At 49.2% G+C, this 20,729-nt stretch overlaps 1 protein-coding gene across 1 annotated transcript in view; it reads right to left on the bottom strand.

Annotated features, from left to right (window-relative positions):
- Window positions 1-17,110: 17,110 nt before the first annotated feature.
- Window positions 17,111-20,729, bottom strand: part of Pic (DNA damage-binding protein pic) — a 76,716-nt gene continuing 73,097 nt past the window's right edge. The window contains exon 22 of the mRNA XM_077704972.1: window positions 17,111-19,881. Coding sequence (XP_077561098.1) covers window positions 19,798-19,881 — 84 coding nt within the window. The 3' untranslated portion in view covers window positions 17,111-19,797. The remainder of the gene's footprint in view (window positions 19,882-20,729) is intronic.

The raw sequence follows: 20,729 nt of genomic DNA, 5'->3' as shown, positions 1-20,729 counted from the left end.
TTTACACCCCTCTGCGAAAAAAAAGGTGTTGAAATAATGAACACCCTCCTTGAAGGGTGTTGAAATGGCGGAGAATATTTGTTCGGTTTTAAATAATTAAAATTTTATGACTTACTGAACATAATAACTATTCCGCGATTAAAACGTTTTTGCAAATCCGCATGCCGATCTGTATATTCTCACATTAAAACACATTATTCCAAAATTAGCGCTAAAATAAGTAGTTTTGAGACAAGCCCACCGACTCAATCAGAGGGCTTTCCTTTGCTGGCTATAAAAGGAAGAAGACCACATGTATTTTTAAGTATAGCCAGGCCTCTCAAGCTTGGACGTTCCCTGTCTTCCCTATAGGCGGCGTAAAAATCGACGCCCCACGTGACCAACCTAAAGCGCTGTTTTCGACCATCAAGCCCACCAGACGGCGCAGGCAAAATGTTACTTTTGGTATAGAATACAAAACATTCATTCCGTGACTCAAAGAGCCCACACAGTTTGCTTACAATGTGTTATTTAAAAATACTATTAACAAGTTCCGCATCAAACATCCGTTGAGCAAAAATGTACGCAACTTTTTACGAACAGCCGACTGGTGCACCACCTCGTTTCTGAATTCGCAACCACAAAGCCGCCAATTCAAATTGAAACCGCTGCAACGGCCGACCGTTTCAATGTGCGCGGAGCACCGGTTTCGTGACTGTTATTGCTGTTATGTGCTTTTGCGTCCATCAGTTGTTGAGAGGACTGGCAAAACACGGGAATTGAGTGCTTGTGGAATGACAAATGTGGGAAATTCCGCATCGGAAGGCAGCTGTCGAGGCCAGAATATTCGATTCTTCCAACAGAAGGTGAGTGTTATGCTCTCCGCTAGAAAGACGGTGCAAAGGAAACCGTTGTCGCCGTCAATACTTCATTTGTGCCCTTCGTTCGAAATCTTAGCGCAAGTGAACGAGTTGTTATGGCAAAAAAAAAATGTTGTCACGAAAGCGACGTACAGTTGCAGCGATCGAAATGAAATGATGTCCTGGCCTCTGTAAACTTGCGGATGTCAATAAACGATTTGTTCTCACTTGCTGCTCACTGTGGTCTGTGCCAGTCGAGGCCATCTGGTCACCTGGCGTAACATCACTTCACTAGCGCGGCGCAAGTAAACACGCGACCAGCGTGCCAGCCAGGAGCCAGCAGGAGCAGCCACGGCCGGACTCGACGCCCCTTTCGCGCGCGGGAGGAGGAGAGTCGAGTCCGGCCGTGGAGCAGCGAGCCGGCGGCCGCCGTGCGAGGGCAGCCATGTTATTAAGGAGCCTAAGCGGCCTGTGCAAAAAGCATCCGCCATGTTTACAAAGCCGTGTTTACAGCGCCATCAAGCGGGCGTACTGGGTAGTTCACGACGCCGCCACTACGCTTTTTCTGGCACTGCAGGCAAAGCTAGACCTTTGCTTCTCTAAAATCCTCCCTGTTCTGTGGTATAGCCATGTTGTACGGGATGCTGTACCCAGGTGAAAGTGTGACTTGTGCTTGTTGGATGTGTCTGTATACCACGCTGCGCGCTCCGCCGATCCACATTGGCACGCGTTTAGCTGCGCTACCCACACCCTTATTGTAGGGTGTTAGGCAAACGTTTTTAGGGTGTTCACGCGAACACCCTTTTCTAACCAAAACACCTTTTAAAGGTGTGCGCCATGGGACGAGATTTTTACACCATTTTCGGCTAAAAAGGGTGTAAGAAAGTTTAGTGTGTACGCTACCTGTTTGAGGTACCAGTTCGTTTGGAAATGTCGCCAAGGCACGGATTGAAATTTACTGAGGGTAGGATGAGCTGGAGGAAAGCGGGCCCGTTCTAGTCTGTAGTGATGAGTGATGTCGAAGGACCCGAGCCCGAACAGCGAAGCGAATGAGCGCTGGGATCATCACAAGCTCGGATTGAAAATCTTCGAGCGGCATCGTGCGGGTATTTGTTCCCGGCCAAGCCGGAGTGTGCGGGTGCCCATATTGTATATACCTTGCCAGACCGTTGAATATTGTGAAGTCCAGTCTTAAGGATTGTGGACGCATCTGGGGGAGATGCACCCCTTGCGTAATTTATAATAGCAGACTTTGAGTCGCTCACCACGTATTTGATTTTTGTGGAGGCCGTCATTGCCAAGGAAATGTCCACCAGAACTTAAACTTTTGTGCCGCCGATTTTTTGTACCTCGCAAAGCACGCGCTTGAAACATCTTCCACCTTAAAGGGTCCATGAAGAGAAAATAAAACTTTGTTTAACTTTAAAGAGTTAGGCTTCAGTATCTCACTCAGCTCCATCCCGGCCACGAAAGACGTTTTTTCAACCGATAAAAACGCAAGAAATCCTTAAGAACTTTCAAATTTCGCGCCACAGTGACGTGTTATTGGCGCGAGTGACGTCAATGGGCCAGCACTAAAAACATAATTTGCAGTGGGTTAGGTGCACGTTAGCATTCAAGTGATTCGATCAAACGGAACTAGCGGCCCCACTACAATCGTGCAGTCATGTGTCCTGCGATTGATTAGTTCGGCCGCCGTCAATCGCCCAAACAAGATTCTGTGACGTCATAGAAAAGTTGCTGGAAACTGGCTAGCGAGTCGCCACAGTTCCACACGTTTTCTTTAATATTTCCGTTATTTTTTGTAAGTTTGCGATGGAATCGGTATCATTTTTATCAGGACAAAGCAGCCTTTTCATGAACCAAACTTGTATTTTGTCTTCATGGCTCCTTTAACAATGATTGATTGATTGTGGGCCTAACGCGCCGACGCTACACAGACGATGAGGCGCAGTGCAGTGGTGAATTCCGGATTAATTAATTTCGACCACCTGGGGATCTTCAATGTGCGCCGAAATCTCGAGCACATGGGCGTTTTTGCTTTTCGCCTCCATGGGAAAAGCGGCGCGACCGCGAATCGAACCCGCGTCCTTGGGCGCAGCAGCACAGCACCTTAGCCACTGAGCCACCGCGGCGACTGCCTGAACTATGTCGTCGAACACCTTAATGCTTCACAAAACGCAAGAACAGGAAACTATAGGCGACAAACACTAATCAGAACAGCGCTTAAAGAAGGTTAATGTGCGCTTTTTCACGGCTACTTTCGAAGGGTGGTATGCAGTACCCAATGGTTGATCGCACTGCGGAGCGGTGTCATGTTTTTTCATCTCTTAACATGGCATTCTCTTTACGAAGTTGTGCGAAGCTAGAGAGAAGAGGAATGCTGGGTGAGTTTGGTTGGTCCACCATTAGGAATGCAGGGTTGCTGATTAAACTTGTTCTTCAGGTCTTACTGCTTGGTGGGTCCCCCCAGAGCGGGGATTGTGAAGCCTTGCGCTGACCCGGTGGGTTCCCACCCGTGACGGGCCGAACATGGCAACGGTAACTTGAGCTTAGGCGGGGGTCCATGTCGTGGTTTGAAGCATTTCGGGAATTCAGCAGAGCCCGGTAAATGGACGCACCTCCCACCTTCCCACACACGTACACAATGCCATACCTGGGCCAGCAGGTTGAAGAGTCCATGGTACGCAGCGGGAGAGATAGTGGGACAAACGTCCTTGCGGTGGCTGGTGCGCCAGCATGTAGTGCAGGCTTCCCTTTTCCGCCAGAAAGGCTTGTGGCAATATGCAAGAATACGATAATGAGCCCAAAATGGCTGACGATGACCACACTCCGTAATATTCTAGTACACCATATCCGTAATGCAAAATTTGTGCGCAGCGTGAACTGCAGTCTTCTCGGTCAAGGCTTGTAGCTGCTGCATCTTAGGAAGTGATCACGTGATCAGTGAATGCATGGCGGCGCGCTCTACTCTGCCGTTACCTCACAGCGCGTCGGTGCCGCCGAGCATGTTTTTGTAAATCGTGTTTGAGCCTCCCACCCAAATCGGTTGAGCCCCGCAACGAAGGCGACGACGAAGGACCCGGAGGACCGATGAACGTGCAGCACGCAGCGCTGCGCTTCCATGCTTTTTATGAACTTGAACGAACAAGATGCTTGCTTTCATGGATAGCTTCTCGGCCTAAGGCGTCACTAGACACTGAGGGCGGTTTTCACATACGTGCCTGGCGCGGGTTACGCGTACTGCTCTCCCCCTCACACTTCTGAAGGAGCGTTTCACGCCGCCTCGGAAAACCGTCCTCCCCCTCACAATTTGGCGGCAATCTTCTTCTTCGTTTTCTTTGTCTTCGGTGCTCCCATCGTTCGCTGGAGGCGTGCTGCCGACAAACCACAGTAGCGCACGCTGAAGTGCTGCGCACGAAAACAGGGTGGTTGCGCCTTTCAAGAGAATTGGTACAATGTTTGAAGAGTGCGCAATCTACCTGCCGCAGTGGCTCAATGGCTTACGCGTTGTGGTGCTGAGTCCGAGGACGCGGGTTCGATTCCCAGCCTCAGTGGCTGCTTTTCAGATGGAGGCGAAAAGCCACAACGTTTTCGTGTGTCGAGATTTCGGTGCACGTTTGTTAAAGATTTCCCGGCGGACAAAATTAATCCGGAGCCCTCCACTGTGGCGCGCTTCATAGCCCAGGGCGTCAGCACTTTAAGCCCCGCAATCAATCAATCAACTAATCAATCAAAATCAAGAATTAAGTCTCCCCCCCACCAAAAATTTGGAGACGGGGATATAAGCTAGGCTGTGCTGGATTTGTTCTGCCGTGTCAGTGCTGACAATGTTAAAGAGTACTCCTAGCACCATCTTAGTGAGAGCAGACACGCGGGCTGCTATTGGGTATTGTTGCTTGTTGTGGTTGTGGGGCTGCAATGCCACAAACCCGTTCGGCTCACTCCTCGCGGGGGATGCTGGTGATTACGTAATTGGCTTTCGGTTGGGTGCAGACTTGATTGCCGTCACTACGGGTTAGCCAGGCAAACAGCACGATAATACCTGCAAACGTACCAGTGGCGACGGAGGCGAGGGCCAGTCCACCAAGTGGGCAAAGGATAACTAGTAGTCTGGCAATGGGAGTTACAGGAGGCTTACAAGGTTTAGGATTGCGGAGGCGGCGTTTTTGCTTTCAGGCAAATGTGTGCTTATATGTATTGTACTTTGCTCAATTGTTTAACTCCTAGTTTTTTTTTTTTTAGCGTAAGGAGGTTGAGCACTTTCGCGTGGGCCAATGAAGGGCCGTGCTGCGCAAGCGCGAGGAGCATTGGATTGGGTTAAATTGGATTGTATTGGAAATCCAATCCAATTAGAGTACGGGTGTGTAGAGAATTGGGCCTGTGCATTCCAGAGGAGTGACGTCATAGCCGCGACAGACGCACTGGCGCCGGCGCGTGCCCAGCTGTGCGCCTCCGTTGCGCAGTAGCCAAGTCTGACGCTGCGCCGGAGCCGCTTGATAGCCGTTTCACGTGGCTCCTGGAGAGCCGTGCTGCGCATGCGCGAGGAGCAGTGACTGGACTGGAGTGGAGTGGATTGGAAGTCGAGCAGCAAGCAAGATAATCAGCTAATCCTAGACAACCAGGAAACCTAAGAATAACCAGTTGAACCTTAGCTCACGCTACGTATATCCTGGCCTAGCATAGCTAAGCCACTGCTAATTTTTTTTCACCTATGTGTTTTATATATGTTCCTTGATAATCTTGTCCATGTGTTATATATATTCCATGTTATCCCTCTACCCTACCCCTCTATTTCTATGTACTCTTTCCTCCCCATTTCCCCTCCTCTACACCAGCAGGCGTTCCGGTGTCCGCCCCTAGGCGAGACAATTTACGCCTGCTGGTGGACCTGCAGAACAATAAATACATTCAATACAGGCAAATAGCCGGCGGCGGCAGTGCAAATTTCGCAGCAGGGGTGCCATATAGGCCTCCTGCGCTGCCCAGGGGGCGCTGCGAAAGTGGCTTCCGGGCAGTACTTCCGGGTAGTACAAAGCTGCGCGGGTCCCATAGAATACCGTGTTGACAGAAGAAAAATGATCTCGACGCTCCCGATCATTCTGCGACGTGGTCACCAGCTCATCCCCGACGCGTCCGATCTATTTCAGCGATCAACTTGGCATTAGGGGAAAAAGCTTTGCAGCGCTAAACACGTTTACAGCGCCGACGAAAGTGCCGGGAACGTGACGGGACCGTGACGGCGTCTGCTACTCGCAGGTTCACCGATCGATGGTCGTACGAAGTGAAATTTTAAGCGAAATTTCTAGTTTAAACTAATACTTTAGGTGACAAAGTCTTCTCAAAAACAGCCAAGAAGAGTGACGCAATCGGCGATGATCGCGCTTTAAAAAGCCAGCGAGTCCGGCGGACCGCAGGCTCGCCTGCTGCGGTGCGCCGCTCTTTTGCGTACCTGCACACTATGCGGGCACTTTCATTAAACCAGTGGCGTAGACTTCTTATTTTTCCGGAGGGGGGGGGGGGCAGACCTGGAGTGCGCCTCGAAGCGGCGAAGGGAGGGGGGAGGAAGCGGTGGGGCGATCCCTATGAGATGACACGTCATCACCCCGCTACAAAGAGGCTACCACTAATCATCATCATCATCATAAGGGGCACCTTCAGCAGTGAGGGCCTTTTACATTGTGTCGGCTAACTACGAGGTGTCCCTAAATAAGACGTCCCGCAAATCTATTAACCGTGAACTTCAGCAGTTTGACGCATCCAGTAGAAATTTCTTTGAATACGTGTTTTACTGGTCACATTTATTAAAAAATACTGCATGACTGAACCATCAGCACAAAAAAACGAGTCGATTTGTTTTTCTTTTAATGGGCAGTTCGGGGGTAAAAAGAAAGGGACACGACAGGGGCGCTACGCGCTGCTATGTTCATTTCCGTTAAGAGCCCCCGAAACGGGTCTGACTTTGACCACTCATTTTTGTATCCGTGTGTGTGTTGTGCCAGAGCGCCCAACACAAATTCGCTGCACCTGGCGACGTGCCGATGGCGGGGTTGATTCGCGCCTAGGCCAAACTGCCCACGTCAGACGTGGCGCGACTTGGCGGGAAAGGCGCCGCCGAGTCTGCTCTCCCTTTCCCATCGCGACGGCTGGACCAAATCATGCCTGGGACGAACTAATCCCCGCAGACACGCAGAAAGTAGCGCCTGGAGACGCCGCCGCAGAGTCGCCTTCCCTTTCCCGGTCGTGGCGGCTCGGCTGACGCAATCGCTTCGCCTCCATTCGCGAGATTCATAATGCGGTAAGTGATAGCTCCGACTGGTGGCATTGGAACTGCACGCAGCTGCAACGGAACCCTGGGGGTATAAAACCAGCCCGGAAGCAGCGGTGGTGCGGCGGCATCTCATCGAAGGCCCTGAGTTGAGAAGTTCTATCGCGCTTGTCTTAGCCATGTAACGCTCTTGCTACCTTTGCATATATTGTATATAAATGCTGCTTCAAATAACCGTCAGCTCGGCTACTTCGTCGCTATGGTCTGCGCCGCGTCGATAGCGGACCGGGCAGGGCAACGTCGCAACAGTAGTGACTGAGCTGGGATGGCCCAGTCCGATCAGTGTATGTGTATGTGTTTTGGAGGCTTGGAGCGGGTATGGCTCGCAGTCGACGGCCGCAGTGCACCCAGTTGCTGCCGGTGCTTGGCAGTTGTTACAGCACTGTCCAACTACTCTGGCGTGCTTTGTTACCTCGAAAACAAAGTTTGCAGACAGGCTTTTCGGAGGCGTGATAGCTTGCACTGACGTCACTGTATTCCCGTGTTGGTGCGTTGGTTGCACAGTGGAAATCTGCAGCTCTTGGTTCGAGAAGCGCTGATGAAGCTGAGAGCTATGGATAAAAAAGTGCGGTGGCGTCGTTATGGGCAAGCAACATGTTTTACGAGACGTTCCAAGACGCGAGCTAAAGGTAAAAACCGAACGACTGGCGTTGGCGTTCATCATATAAAACGGCCCTTTCACGAGGCCTTCCACAGTGCGAACTTAAACTCGGCACAAGTTGCTAGCGAGGAGTGGTCGCCCCGCCAGTAAGCAGCAGATGAAGGTAGGGGAAGAACCACCACCGAAATTCACCGTTGTTGTCAGCTTCATCATTACACGGTGGCATAAACGACAAGCAGCGCATCGGGTTGCCATTCGAAAGCAAAACGCTCTTCCAGCAGCAAGATGCCAGCGCTGTTCGACAAAATATGCGAGGCGAAACAAGGCGTCACACGCGTTCGACTGGTCATTATGATGTCCGATTAACAATTACCCACAACCTGCACGGTGGGGCTATATGCTCACTTGTAAATGGATAGCACGAGGACATAGTCCTACCAAACCTGAGCAAAAAGTTACAAAACGGGAGCCTAATAAAACCATGTGGTTGGCACAAAGCATGCCGTCAATTTGACGCGAATCACGTAAACTAACTGCGACTGTTTAAATGAGCGGTTCCGCTCACGAAACGACTCCAGAGCATGACATGCATCTATGGAAACTGCTTAAAGGAGCCATGATGAGAAAACAAAAGTTTGTTTTATTCGAAAGATTAGGTGTTTCATAGTGCCCTAAGCGCTTTCCCGGAAGCAAATGATGCTTTATTCACTGAGAAATAAGGCAATTTAAGCCAAAATTTTAAATCTCCCGCCTAAATTGCACATTTCGTGACGTGAACAATGGCGTCATACGAGCCGGTCCATGAAACAGGTACTTAGTACGTCGACTCCATATAGCACCCGCACGCGGGAATCAAACAGGAACCGGGCGGCCATTTTAAAAATACTAGTAAAACCTAGTGCACCCGCAGCCCTAGTCATGGAATCGCCTGATCTGGAGAACAAAACTCTCGCCGAGAAGCTTGGGCTTGCATTTAACAACCTCACACCACTTGAACGCTCAATGCTTCTAAGTGCACGAGCGGCAGGAGTTGTGTGATACGCGGATGGACCGGAAAGCGACCATTCCGCGATAGCCACAACAGACGAACGCCCAGCCGTCGGCACCGCTGCCTCGTCAGCCCCGTCGCGACGGACGAATACAGACTGGTACGTATGTGCCGTATTTTAGATGCAGAGCATCTGATTCACTCGCCTTGTCCCTCCGGCGTCGTCGTCGTTGTTGTCGGCGTTGTCCACCCCTCTGCCATTCTCCTCGCCGCGCGAGCTGCGCTCTCCGCCGCTCACCCCCTCTCCTCTCCGATAACGAACACTCTCTCGCGAGGGGCATTGGATTGGATTGGATTGGATTGGATTTGATTTGATTTGATTGGATTGGATTGGCTTGGATTCGGTTGGATTGGATTTGGATTGGATTGGATTAAAGTGGATTGTGTTGGATTGTGTTGCGTCATAGCCGCGGCAGACGCGCTGGGGCCGGCGCTGGGGCCGGCGCATCTCTTCCGCGGTTTCCTCTCCTCCGGGCGCGCTGCGCATATAACCGGTGTGCCGTTCTCCGGCGAAGCAACATCCACGCTTGGCTCAAACACCTAGAGACCACGCCGCTTTACAAGTACGCCAACGTCGTCATCGACTGGGACCAGCTTACGCAGTCCCCTCAACGTTATGCGCGCTATAAAACGCGTTCCCTTCGCCGCTCCGCCTATGCGTCGCATCTACACAGGGGTTCCCGCGAGGGGAGGTGGGAGTTTTTTCATTACGTTTTATAATAGTTCAATTTCAGTAGCAGTATCGCTTATGCCAGTTGGCCGGTGTCGTGTATGGAAAGCCGTTCGCGCGAGCTCTCTGCTTCGACCAGAAAGATACGAGCGTCATATGCGCGGTGTGTACGGCATTTTTTTCCGCCAAGGTCAGAGCGCTTTGACGGCGATTTGACGAAGTCGGCGACGAGCGCCAGCATGTCCCAGGAGTGAGCTAACGTAAGGGTCCCTGCCGTAATCACTTCCTCGGAAATTAAGCGAGCACACTCGTACTTTTAGCTCTCTTTCTCCTCCGTTTGCAAAGTTCCCAAAACGTAGCCACTTGCTTCGCCGAGGTTCGTCGTTGGGCAGCACATGAAAGGAGATCTCCTCACCGGCGGAGATGTCGCACTCCCTCGACGATTTGCCCGTACTACATGGGCATTTCAAAACGTAGCAACGAAATTTCATTGTAAAGTACTCGAACAAACTGAAGTTTTCAGTGGTTGTAAACTGGAAACGAGCTCCTAACAATAGCAGCAAGCCAATACCATTCCGAAACTGCGACGACTGTTACTATCTCGTCGCTGCTTGCTGTTCCTTACTCCCCTCGTTTCTATTTTTACCTTTGCTGGTTGGCGATATGACGGCAAACCTCCTGTGAAGGGATTACGATACCAAGCAAGGTCGCGGCTGTGCGTGCTGGGACGGTTCGTTGGCCCCGAAGAGCCTCGAACCCGAATATTCGTCTGCGCGACGGTGGCGACGGCGAGATGTCGAGTTCGGCTGGCGGTAGTTTCGTACGCATTGGCGTACACGCTTGCGTGTTTATTCGGAACTTCAACCGTTTACTCCACCGTTCTTAGTGTCATAAAAGGAATGTGCAGTATGTTTAACGGGCATATAGCTCACCATGCAAACTGGTAAGCCCTGCCTATTGCGTTTGCTTTTGCGGCCTCCGCCAATCGCAGAGCATTTTCGTGTGACATCATATAGGTTCTGTTGCGGGAAATGAGCAGGTGGGTCGCATGGTCATTCCCTTTTTTCCTAATTATGTAGCTTATTCGAGCGAAGTTTGTGTTAAAAGTGTGTCAGTATGGTTCTAACGAGGCAATCTTTCGAATGAACCAAACTTGTGTTTTCTCTTCATGGCTCCTAGACCGGAAAAGAGCGAGTTCCGTGAGCGTAGTGCATGCATTGTGAGCAGCCCCCACCGCTTCCCCTAAAACAATTTGAATGAAGCAAGCGGAACGAAGCAGCTACGCGTTCCCATGCCGCGCATTTGTAAACAAAAATAACTGCTCCAATCAACAGGTGCCGTAGAAACAGAGCAACTGTGGCCGCGCTTCCCACCGGGACCTAACCCCCTCGTTTTTCCCTTTTCACCGCGACCCCTAGCGAGCGACCGCCGAAAAACGCTAACAGCGCCAAACAAGGACAGGCAAAGGAGGGAGGTGCAGTTTTCGTTGCCTGATTTTACCATCCTTGAGAATTAAGCAGCACAGCGCCACCGCTAAATGTCTGAAACTCGTGCACGTGCGTCCAGACTTGAGTTTGTGATAGAACTTGTTTGCACTGCTGTACTCACGAGTGCAAGCACATGAGTATTGTAATCATGAGTACTGTGTACTCATGAGTACCATACTCATCTGTACTCATACTCATGAGTACTCATGCTCATGAGTATTGTACTCATGAGCACTCATACTCATGAGTAGTGTACTCATGAGTTTTGTACTCACGAGTAGTGGACTTCCCCTGTACTCAATCGTCATCATACTCACTTTTTTTATCTGGGTGTGTACTCACTCATCATCGTACTCACTCGTGAGTTTGAGTACAATTGAGTGTACTCACGAGTGAGTGCGCTGACCTATGCTCCCGACAAAATGTCACTTTGCTGGCGTGCTGCTGAAGCAAACCTATGGTGGCTAGAAGGGCCACCCTTCTAGCCACCATAGCCAAGCGCAGCGCTACATTGTTGTCAACAATCCGCACACTGAGCACATCTAACTCACCGTGAAGAAAAGCGACACGGCCGTGCGTTTCCCCCTGCCCATCGGGAGGACGGAACTGCCTTTCAAGATCCCAACCCCTATTGTAAACAATAGTTGGCAGACAGGACGGCCAACAGGCCGATATCGACGGGCGCAGAGCCGAGCCAAGCCCTTAAAAAAATCCTCAGCTGGGGCCGGAGGGGGCTCTGCCCCCCCGTAAAGCCGTCCGGGGGGGGGCACGAGCCCCACTGCCCCCCCGTAGTTCGCGCTTCTGCATTAAACAGTGCTCGTTTGCGTCGCCGTTACGAATACATGGTGCAGCGTTAGCTTGTCGTTTTGTTGCGTGTCTCAGTGACAAAATGCCGCGACCGTCAGAAGCGTGAAATCTGTTTTGCGATTCCGAAATTAGTGGCCGTAAAACAAAGTGGTCGGGCGTACTAAGAGGCCGCTCGCTTTCCTTGTTTGCTCTCGCTTTACTTAATTTCCCTCTTTCCGCATACATTCCCAGTTCGCACTAGAATGCGGGTCAGCAACGGCTGAGTTCCATGCAGCCGTCACGGCGGAGGGCTGTACGGCAAATTGGGTGGGAGGAAGAGGGGGGGCTTTGAATGCATGCAAAGTGAAAAAATTCTGCGAATTTCTAATAATATTTGACAATAATCTGGCGAAGTGTGAAGATGGGGGGGGGGGGGGGGGGCAATTAAACTGGAGGACGCCAATTCTTTGTCTCGCTGTCTAACTCCATTTGAAGTGAAAACTGGCGTGTCGGCGTTCAGATTCGACGACCCCTGCACTAGAAAACCAACACAGTCAGTGATGATCGTATGTAAATATTCGGGTCCCCGCGCCGTGCATGCGGCTGTGTTATGTTATCCTGTGTTATGTGATAAGTACACATCTCTGCAGGCAGCGGGCGTGTGATTTGGTGCATGTTTTGCGTCCTTTAATAGCGCTTAATTTGTTTTTTTGGCGCTATTGCCCCACCTACTCGCTAGTATACATGTACCCTGCCGTTCGTAAATCGTGCGGCGCAAAACGTTACGCAAGAATCACTTAATTTGCGAAAATACGAAACAAAATTTCCACTCGTTTCAAAGGCGGTGCCAGGCCAGCAGTGTCAGCTGAGTCGGCTTCGAAATTCTTGCGTTCGCTTGCATGCTCCCGCTGAAGCAACCTTTTGCAGTTACGTCAGGATATAGGATGAGCAGCGTTCCGTGTTTATGCTACTCGCGAACTTTCCTTTGTCGACCGCACGCAAGAAGAAAAGCTGTAACTGTCGTCAAACAGTTAAACCACCCGACCTGGCGATACTGTCACACGCCGCGACCACCGCGAAAGCTCGCTCAAAAGAAAGCCGACAAATCGGCTTCGTTTAGCGGATATTATTTTGTTTAGCCTCTGCAACTACTTTAAGGGCTACCCAAGCAGCATTGGCCGATAGCCAATCATTGGACGCCCCTTGGCTTCCCTTTGGCTTCCGATAGCTTGGTCAGACGCCGGCCTGTACGCAAAAGCCATTCGTGGACAACGAGCGCTATACGACCGGCCTTGAGGACACGCATTGGCCGGTGCGCAAAAAATCACACTGGACAGCCGATAGCTTGGCCAGACGCCGGCCTGTACGCAAAAGCCATTCGTGGACAACCAGCGCTATACGACCGGCCTTGAGGACACGCATTGGCCGGTGCGCAAAAAATCACACTGGACAGCGCGCTCATTCAGACGTAATTTTTGATCATAAAATTTTATGAAGAGTAGTAGCCTATATGTGACGCAGGTATTTATGAGTGCCTTTGCGCACGTCTTGGCATGTTCTTGTTAGTTGAATGACCACTCAAGTTCACTCAAAATATTACTGAAGTTTGCGTGTTTTTGAATTTGTTTTCACGCGCAGCGCACAACAAAAAAAGTAGTTCCAAATCATTTTCAAGCTTGTGTCAAGTAGCACATTTATATAAAAAGTATTGGCAGGTGTAAATGCCGACAGCCTTGCATATTGTTGCATGAAGTCTTACTGTAGAGCACTCGTGTGCGTTATTTTGCGTGTGTACATGCGCACCCGGCGCGCAAGCAGCACCACTCGAGGGCAGCACTGCGGTCGTTGCCCGCGGCGGTTAGAGCGCGGTGAACAGGCCAAAACCGCCAAAACGCAGCAAAAAGTAGTTACCTAAAGAGCCACAGCACCGTGCCACGATACAAAGCGTACTTAAACTAAAGTGCAGCTTATTCAAAACAGCGTGAGAGAGAGTGTTAAACGTTCAGTAGGAATTGGTCATTTGTGTGTCCTAACGCAACGGTGAACGTCGAACTACTTCAGCGTTGTGCCTTTGCGCGTTCTTTGAACCCGCGGCGGGGCCCGTGGACGGGCGCTGCACCGACGGCTCCGTCTCTTTTGTGGCATTGAAACTGCGGTAGTACTCCTGTACGTGTCTGTGAGGTGCGTTTTGGTGTCGGTGGCTGTGTGAAGTATACCTGACTGGTGTAATAACATCGTTTGCCTGCTACGGCCGCCGCTGAAAACGTAAGTCACCATTTCATTTTTTCGCGGTGCGGGAGCGCTCGCACTCGTTCCCGCCAAAACTTCAGCTGTCGTTTATAACTGGCGCTCGCGAGTGCTGCTTAGTGTTGTTGGTTCTTGCGAAGAAAAAAGTGGTCACATACATGTGCTTCCAATTGTGTGACGCCAGTTCTAGCTATCCTTTTTCCGGCTTTGTGTTTTCCGAACAAGCAGCCGTGCTCCCACTGCAGGTTCACGACGTTCAGCAAGCGTTGAAGCAAGACTCGTGTGCAGTATAAGAGTTGCGGATGTATTAAGCTGGCTTAATTAAACTCTAGCTATTAATGAAGATTTCGTTTCATTATTTTCTTGAGCAACGTAAAGGTATTGTCGAGCGACAAAGTAATTACACTACCGCTGGGCTTCTCCGTCGGTTCCGTTCGCGTCTTGCGCGTCTGACGGGGCAGAAGTGAGCGAAGGCACAACAAAATTTCACGGAACCGCTGGCGTGTTGCTTTGTCTACTGGACTTTTTATATTACCTTGCGCGACTGCAATACGAGTGAAGCCCATTTTCGGTGAAATTCTGGACTGCTGTCTCAAGAACGAGCCAAGTAACTGCTCCCGTAAAACGCAGTATTGAAAAATGAAGTGCAGTACGTTTTATGTTTCATAGCGAGTGTTAACAAGGTAGAACTTTAGGCTGAATATTTTGACACGGGCATGTCGTAAGGCTTGTATAGGTGCTGTATTTAGTAATCAGCGTGAATTGGCCATTATAGTGAACTATTTTTTTTATTTATTACAGGCGCTACGACGCACAGGTGTTTCCCGTGGACAAGTGGCGGATGCAGCAGTGACAAGCTTTCCAAACTGGGCTATTCTACAATAGTGCTATTCAACAACATATTGTGATCTTGGCACGTCGGCGAATTACCGGGAATGAGCGTCCTGTTTTCATTTACCTGAATGCTTCTGTTTTGTAGGCATCTCAAGCAGTTAAATGATAATCGGTTCGCGCTTCATGAGCAGCGCTTTTTAAAATTTTTTCTCGACTGTTGTGTTTGTGTTCGTATTCTTGCCACTGTTAAGCCAGGTTTCTCGTATATTTGATGTGCATAATAAAAAAGCTACACAGAGAGACTCGGTGTGTTGTGTTGCTGAATTGTTTTTGGCAAGTCACGTATGTATAATTGCTTCGCAAAGTTGATGCAGTTCGCTTATTGTGCCTCGCGGTCCCATTTCTGTTTTATACATGCCATTGTACAGGAAATTATTTAACGAGTGCGCATTATTTATTTAATGCGCACTCGTTAAATAATTTCCTGTATAATGGCATGTATAAAGCAGAAATCGGGCCGCGAGGCAACTCATAAAATAAGCATTGGCCATAAGGACTGGCCACAAAGCCAAAAATGTGCATGAAAATAGCGTGGGGTCCACCCATTGGCATTATCATGGCAAGATACTTTGCCAAGCGTTGTCCAATATTGGGCTTCCAGGGCTTGGCCAATTGTTGGCTTGTCACCTTTCCCAAACACCAGCCAATATTGGCGGCCGAGGTATTGCCAAGCTCGGACACATTGGCCACTGATGATTTGCCATGCTTGGGCTTGGCAATTTCTGCTGCTTGGGTATTTCATACAGTATGCAGTCATTTAAACACGCCACAAAGCGCCACAACCAACTTTCGCTCTGGCTTGTAATTGAAAACACATGGAGGGCGGCGAGGGTCGTCTGCTTTTGTACTACCCAGAGGCGTTGGCCGCTAGGGGCGCTGCATGTCGCCAAAACTCCAGCGCAGGAGGAGGCGGCGGCATACCGTAATACTGCCGGCCGGGTTACTAGAGTCCGGCCGGATCGACTTCGATGCCCTAGGCAGAGTGCCTCATTTCCGGCGATGGAGGAAGTGTGAGGAATTGCTTCAAACGGCACGATGGTGGGAGGCACACATGGTTCACAGAGACAGCCTAGAGGCCTCCACCTCGCTAAGCCTAATGGTGATGCTTAGCTGTGGAAACGGCGTAGGGAGAAAAGAAAACCGCATAAACATAGCTGGGACCGTTCGATGGCCACAACTTTGCTGACACCACACCCCTTAGAAGGTTCGGGAGGTGGCAACACTTTGTGAAAGCAAAGTGTTCCGAGAACCTTACCTGCTTTGAAGGTGAATACACTATTACCAAATACATTAAGTCTGCTACAACGTTTTAATGTGTCGATGCGAGCTAGTTGATACTTCATCATGGAACAGGTTAAGCGCCAGGCACAACTGGAGGAAGGAAAACAGAAAGCGCCCCTTTCCTGTGTTTTCCTTCCTCCAGTTGTGCCTGGCACTTAACCTGCTCTGCTACGTGTTTGTTTCTCTTTCATAACTTTTGTTTCTTCACCTTTTGATGCAAATTACATCGACAAGCAGAATGGCTGGTGGTGGTGGTGGTTGTGTGGAATCAGGCGGGGTTAGCCTGGCTGGATATGCCAGCAATTGCTCCGCCCAAGCTTCTCCTAATTAGCCAATGGTAGTTTTCTCCACGAGTTCGCCAGTTCGTCTCCTGAAGGAAGCTTAGGAGACTGGCTGCAATTTTATACAGCAGCTTCCCTTCACTGGGAGCTTGCTTGCCCTGTTCAGTTATACGCAAGTAATGGCACCTGTCCCGGCGCACGCATCGGGCCTTCCATACATCAAGCTAATTATTTGTTCCATTTTGGCAGGGTGCCGGGATAGTGATATGGTTAGCACACCTGGCGGCCGCCCCGGCAACCCAGGTTCAAATCCAAGACGAAACCAATTTTCCCTTTCCAGCAGTGGCCATTTTGCTGCCGGTCGAGTTGCCGCCGACTATGGCTAGTCACTTTTCGCGCTTAATGTGACACCAAAGACTTTTTCGCCTTAACTGTTTTATGCCCCTCCCTTTATTTGTGTCAGTTTCCATTTCGAACTTTCACCGGAACAGCACCAGGGCACCTGCCAGACGAGAAAACCCTCATGGCCGCACAGCCCCGTTTTGGATGAGGGTGCAGGCGGCGGCGGCTTATTTCGCTGAAATAAAAAATTACCTTCAAACTTACGCATTCCAGTTGCATCCTTACAGTGAGCCATGACAAGCCCCGTTCAACATATAAATCTTTATTTCTTTGAACTTTCCAGAGTTCGAACCAATTAAAAGCAAATTACATAACCCAAAAGACAGCGTGGGTGGAAGAAAACATTCTGTACACATTCTTTTGTTTACACGCCCTCACCTCCTAGAGCGTGTGAGCAGTCTCTGCAGACTTCTAAAGCCTTCGATCCACAGAGATTGCATTTCGAAGACGACAAGGCCCAGCCTACCCACTATGTAAGCTGTTTGCCGACCACCGGTGCGGCTTCAAGGGTAGTGCTAGGACAGCTGCTTCATACTGGAGCTAGTTGATAAAAAGATTCACCGAGAAGGCGAGATTCCCAGCAAGCAAAGTGTGCCCTAGAGGGTCTAAACCACAAGGCATGCAGTAAATTTCAAGCTCTCCGCGACTCGCAGTGTAATCTCAAGCTTAAGAATTACAAACACAGTTCCTTTTCCAATACTACCATCATTAAATCGTGCAGGCATCCTGGCAGTGAAAGAACTGTCACTAACGCAGTGATCTGTGTTGATTTAACAAAAGTCAGTACAGCGGCAGCAGTCTGCAACTAACAAGCTGTTTATTGAGTGTTTACTTGTTCTGCTGCACGAGACGAAAACGGCTATTTAGGTTTGTAGCCCTGCTAAGCTTGCGGCGACCGGCTTGGTACAAGTTCAAGCAAGCTGTGAAACTCAATATTAACGTCCTTCAGATGGTTCAGTGGTTTGAAATAATTTAAATCCAGCTGCTGTGACAGTGTTCCTAAATAGTGAAAGTGCAAGCACCTCAAAATTATTTATACAAGTACAATCTTAACTATAGGCACAGTGAGGGACTCGACATGATAAGCAGCACAGACGCTGTCACGTTGAAACGGCAGGGAGCAATCTAGTTTTTACAATGATTGTTTTATCAGCAAAGACCTGCAAAAAAACACAGGCACTCGACACCTGGCCCCAATAAATAAAATGCCCATCAAAGTGCACCTACGTTTGCGCTATGATGTGAATTCCCTCACAATTCGTTTGGGCTAAAGTTGAAGAAACGGATTAGAAGACTTGACCCCAACTCTACTGTCAAAGTAGCAGAAGTGCACAAAAGAAGGAAAAAAAAAGTAAGCAGCACAGAACAACACACAAACAAAAGCTTTCGGTAAACAGCATACTGATTTAGGCGAAAAACTAATGTTGCATCAAAAAACAAAAAAGAAAATCGAATCCAAGGGCACCGTGGTCAAAGAATTGAGTTATCCCCCTCCAAATTTCTAAAAGTACACCCTGAAAATTTTCAAATAACCAAACAACCTAAAATTTGCTTTCACAATGTTGTTTTCATTTCCCAAGAACTATTACCAGCAGTGTGGCAAGTATCCCTTTCAAGCAGAGAAATCCCATATATATTTAGGTATGCTGCGTTAGTGCGTCCGTGTTTTCGTGACTTTTTTAAACCATTCGTGCGTAAAGCAATAATTTAGTGTGCAGAACACCTCCAAGAACTGGCATACATTGAAAACAAACCACCAACTAATGTTGTTGATCGAATACAGGACTGTTAAAACAGCAGTCTGCAAAGTTTACTGTATTTACTTTGTTAACTGACCCCAACTTGAAACTTTCCCGCCACTGTTCCCTTTACTCTGGTTCATTTCTTCTAGATCCAACCAATTTCACTCAATCTGTTCACTGATTAAGAGAACTGCTGCTTTCATGTATCAATGCATCTGCTGTAAGGCGCTGGAATCGATGATGAGCTAACTGGTAAACCCAGGCAGTCTAGATTCAAATCAAGACAAAAAATAAACGAGCGTTTATTGTTGCAGCAAAATCCAGACTATATACAATGATGCCATAATGCACTGACTGGTGTGCTTTTAGATGTTCAGAGAGGGAGACCAGTCTCTCCTCGTTCCCTTGTATGCTAAGACAAGTGAGTTGCACTGCCACAGTTAGAACATAATACTAACGAATCAAACACACTCAAATTACTGTCAACAAGTTTGCAATACGGAAGCCTTTATATCATCACATAAACAGGTGCTAGAAATCCTACGAAACACATTCACACTTCCACAATGTCGTGCAATAAGCAGCGTACGCTGCAAAAACAATCTTCGGAAGTGAGGTCGCACGACATTTAAATAAATTTTTAGTAATTGCTTCTGCAGACCACTAAGCTGTGGCACAGCTGGCTTCAAATAAAACGAGAAACAATAACGGCATTAAAAAAGTGCAAGGTGCTGTTTCTGTGACAAATACTAAAGCAGAAAAAAAAAAAAGAATAAAGGACACCGATAGTGCCACCTGGCGATATTTTTCTTCGCAAACACCTTAACACAGCTTCGGGAAGCGCTGTTACTGGATGACATACTTAGGGCATTCTGTGCTCAAAATACACTCTCCTAGCCCTACCAGTGCACCCCTTCTGACAAAATGCTCCGCAAGGTCGTGCAAAGGCAGCGCTACACCTAATTGTTCAGTTACAATATAACGATAAAATGTCGGGCTACGCAGGAAACAACGCTACAAAAAACTGTCCCAAACGGCTTTCGCAAAACACTCCAAACGCGGATGGCTCCGAAAGAAGGCAAAGAAACGGCGATGGCATTCCGGAGAAATGAGCGGGTAGTGATGGTGGTGCTGGTGATGAAGGGGTGAGATGCAGTCACGGCGGGGTACCCCGCAATGAGGCAACCGTTCTCAGTGCACTCGACTGAGCTCCTCGATGACTTTGATCAGGTCGTCCACGGTGGCATCCTTCTTCATACCGCTGCCATCGTCTACCTGGGGGGAAAATTATCAGGTGCTCTCATAGCAGCCCCACGATCAAGTATGTCGACAGTAAAAGTAAATGGCAAACTCCTCCATTTTAACACCAGAGTGGGCGATGCCCCACACACATTATTGCTCACTAAAAGAGACTAAAAGGGACAAAATAAAAGATTATTTTAGTTGTTTGATTTAGTATTTTATGGTGCCGTAAGCGCTTGTTTGGCAGCAAACTATCCTTTATTCACTCAAAAATTAAATATTTTAAGTCAAAATTTCAACTATCCTGCTAAATCGTGTGCTTTCGTGCCGTCGAGAATGACTTATTAAAGGGGCACTGACACAAAAATTTTGCATCTTGCTTTTTTTGTTGCGATAAGTAGCTAGTGACCTACTTATAACCTGTAGAAACCTCATTTGCTTCAGCGTGCGACGGTTGTTTAATTAGAGGCATTTTCAATGCGGCCAGTCGCAGTTTCGGTTTCAGCGAGTGCCGCGAAACGATGGATTTTATGGATTTTGTGTGAACAAAGCTGACCACATGACCGTCGGAGGGATATCACAGAGCAGACCCGCCGTAGCACTGTCGAATCCGCATCGACGGCAGTTTCTGCGAATGCCCCCACGTACTGATCTCGTGAGGCGCCTAATTAAAAAGCGACCGTGGATGTGGCGCAGGCGCTGCGAGTGCAAATGCTACCGCTGCTAAATAACGACGCGCGACGCTCGTTACGGTGGGTGGCAAGACGCGCGCTGGGAGCAGCCGGCCGGTCTGCCTACAGGTCCGCCTACAGATGTGTTCGGCTTAGCACTGCGGCGGATATTCGAGTGCCGCTCTCGTAAGCGGTGCAGATGACCATTTT

The sequence above is a fragment of the Haemaphysalis longicornis genome, unplaced genomic scaffold (genome assembly GCF_048455015.1).
Source record: "Haemaphysalis longicornis isolate Haplotype H1 unplaced genomic scaffold, Haemaphysalis longicornis Haplotype H1 scaffold_3, whole genome shotgun sequence".
Lineage (NCBI taxonomy): Eukaryota > Metazoa > Arthropoda > Arachnida > Ixodida > Ixodidae > Haemaphysalis > Haemaphysalis longicornis.
The sequence above is the reverse complement of the archived record's forward strand: the minus strand, read 5'-3'. Positions and strand labels throughout refer to the sequence as shown.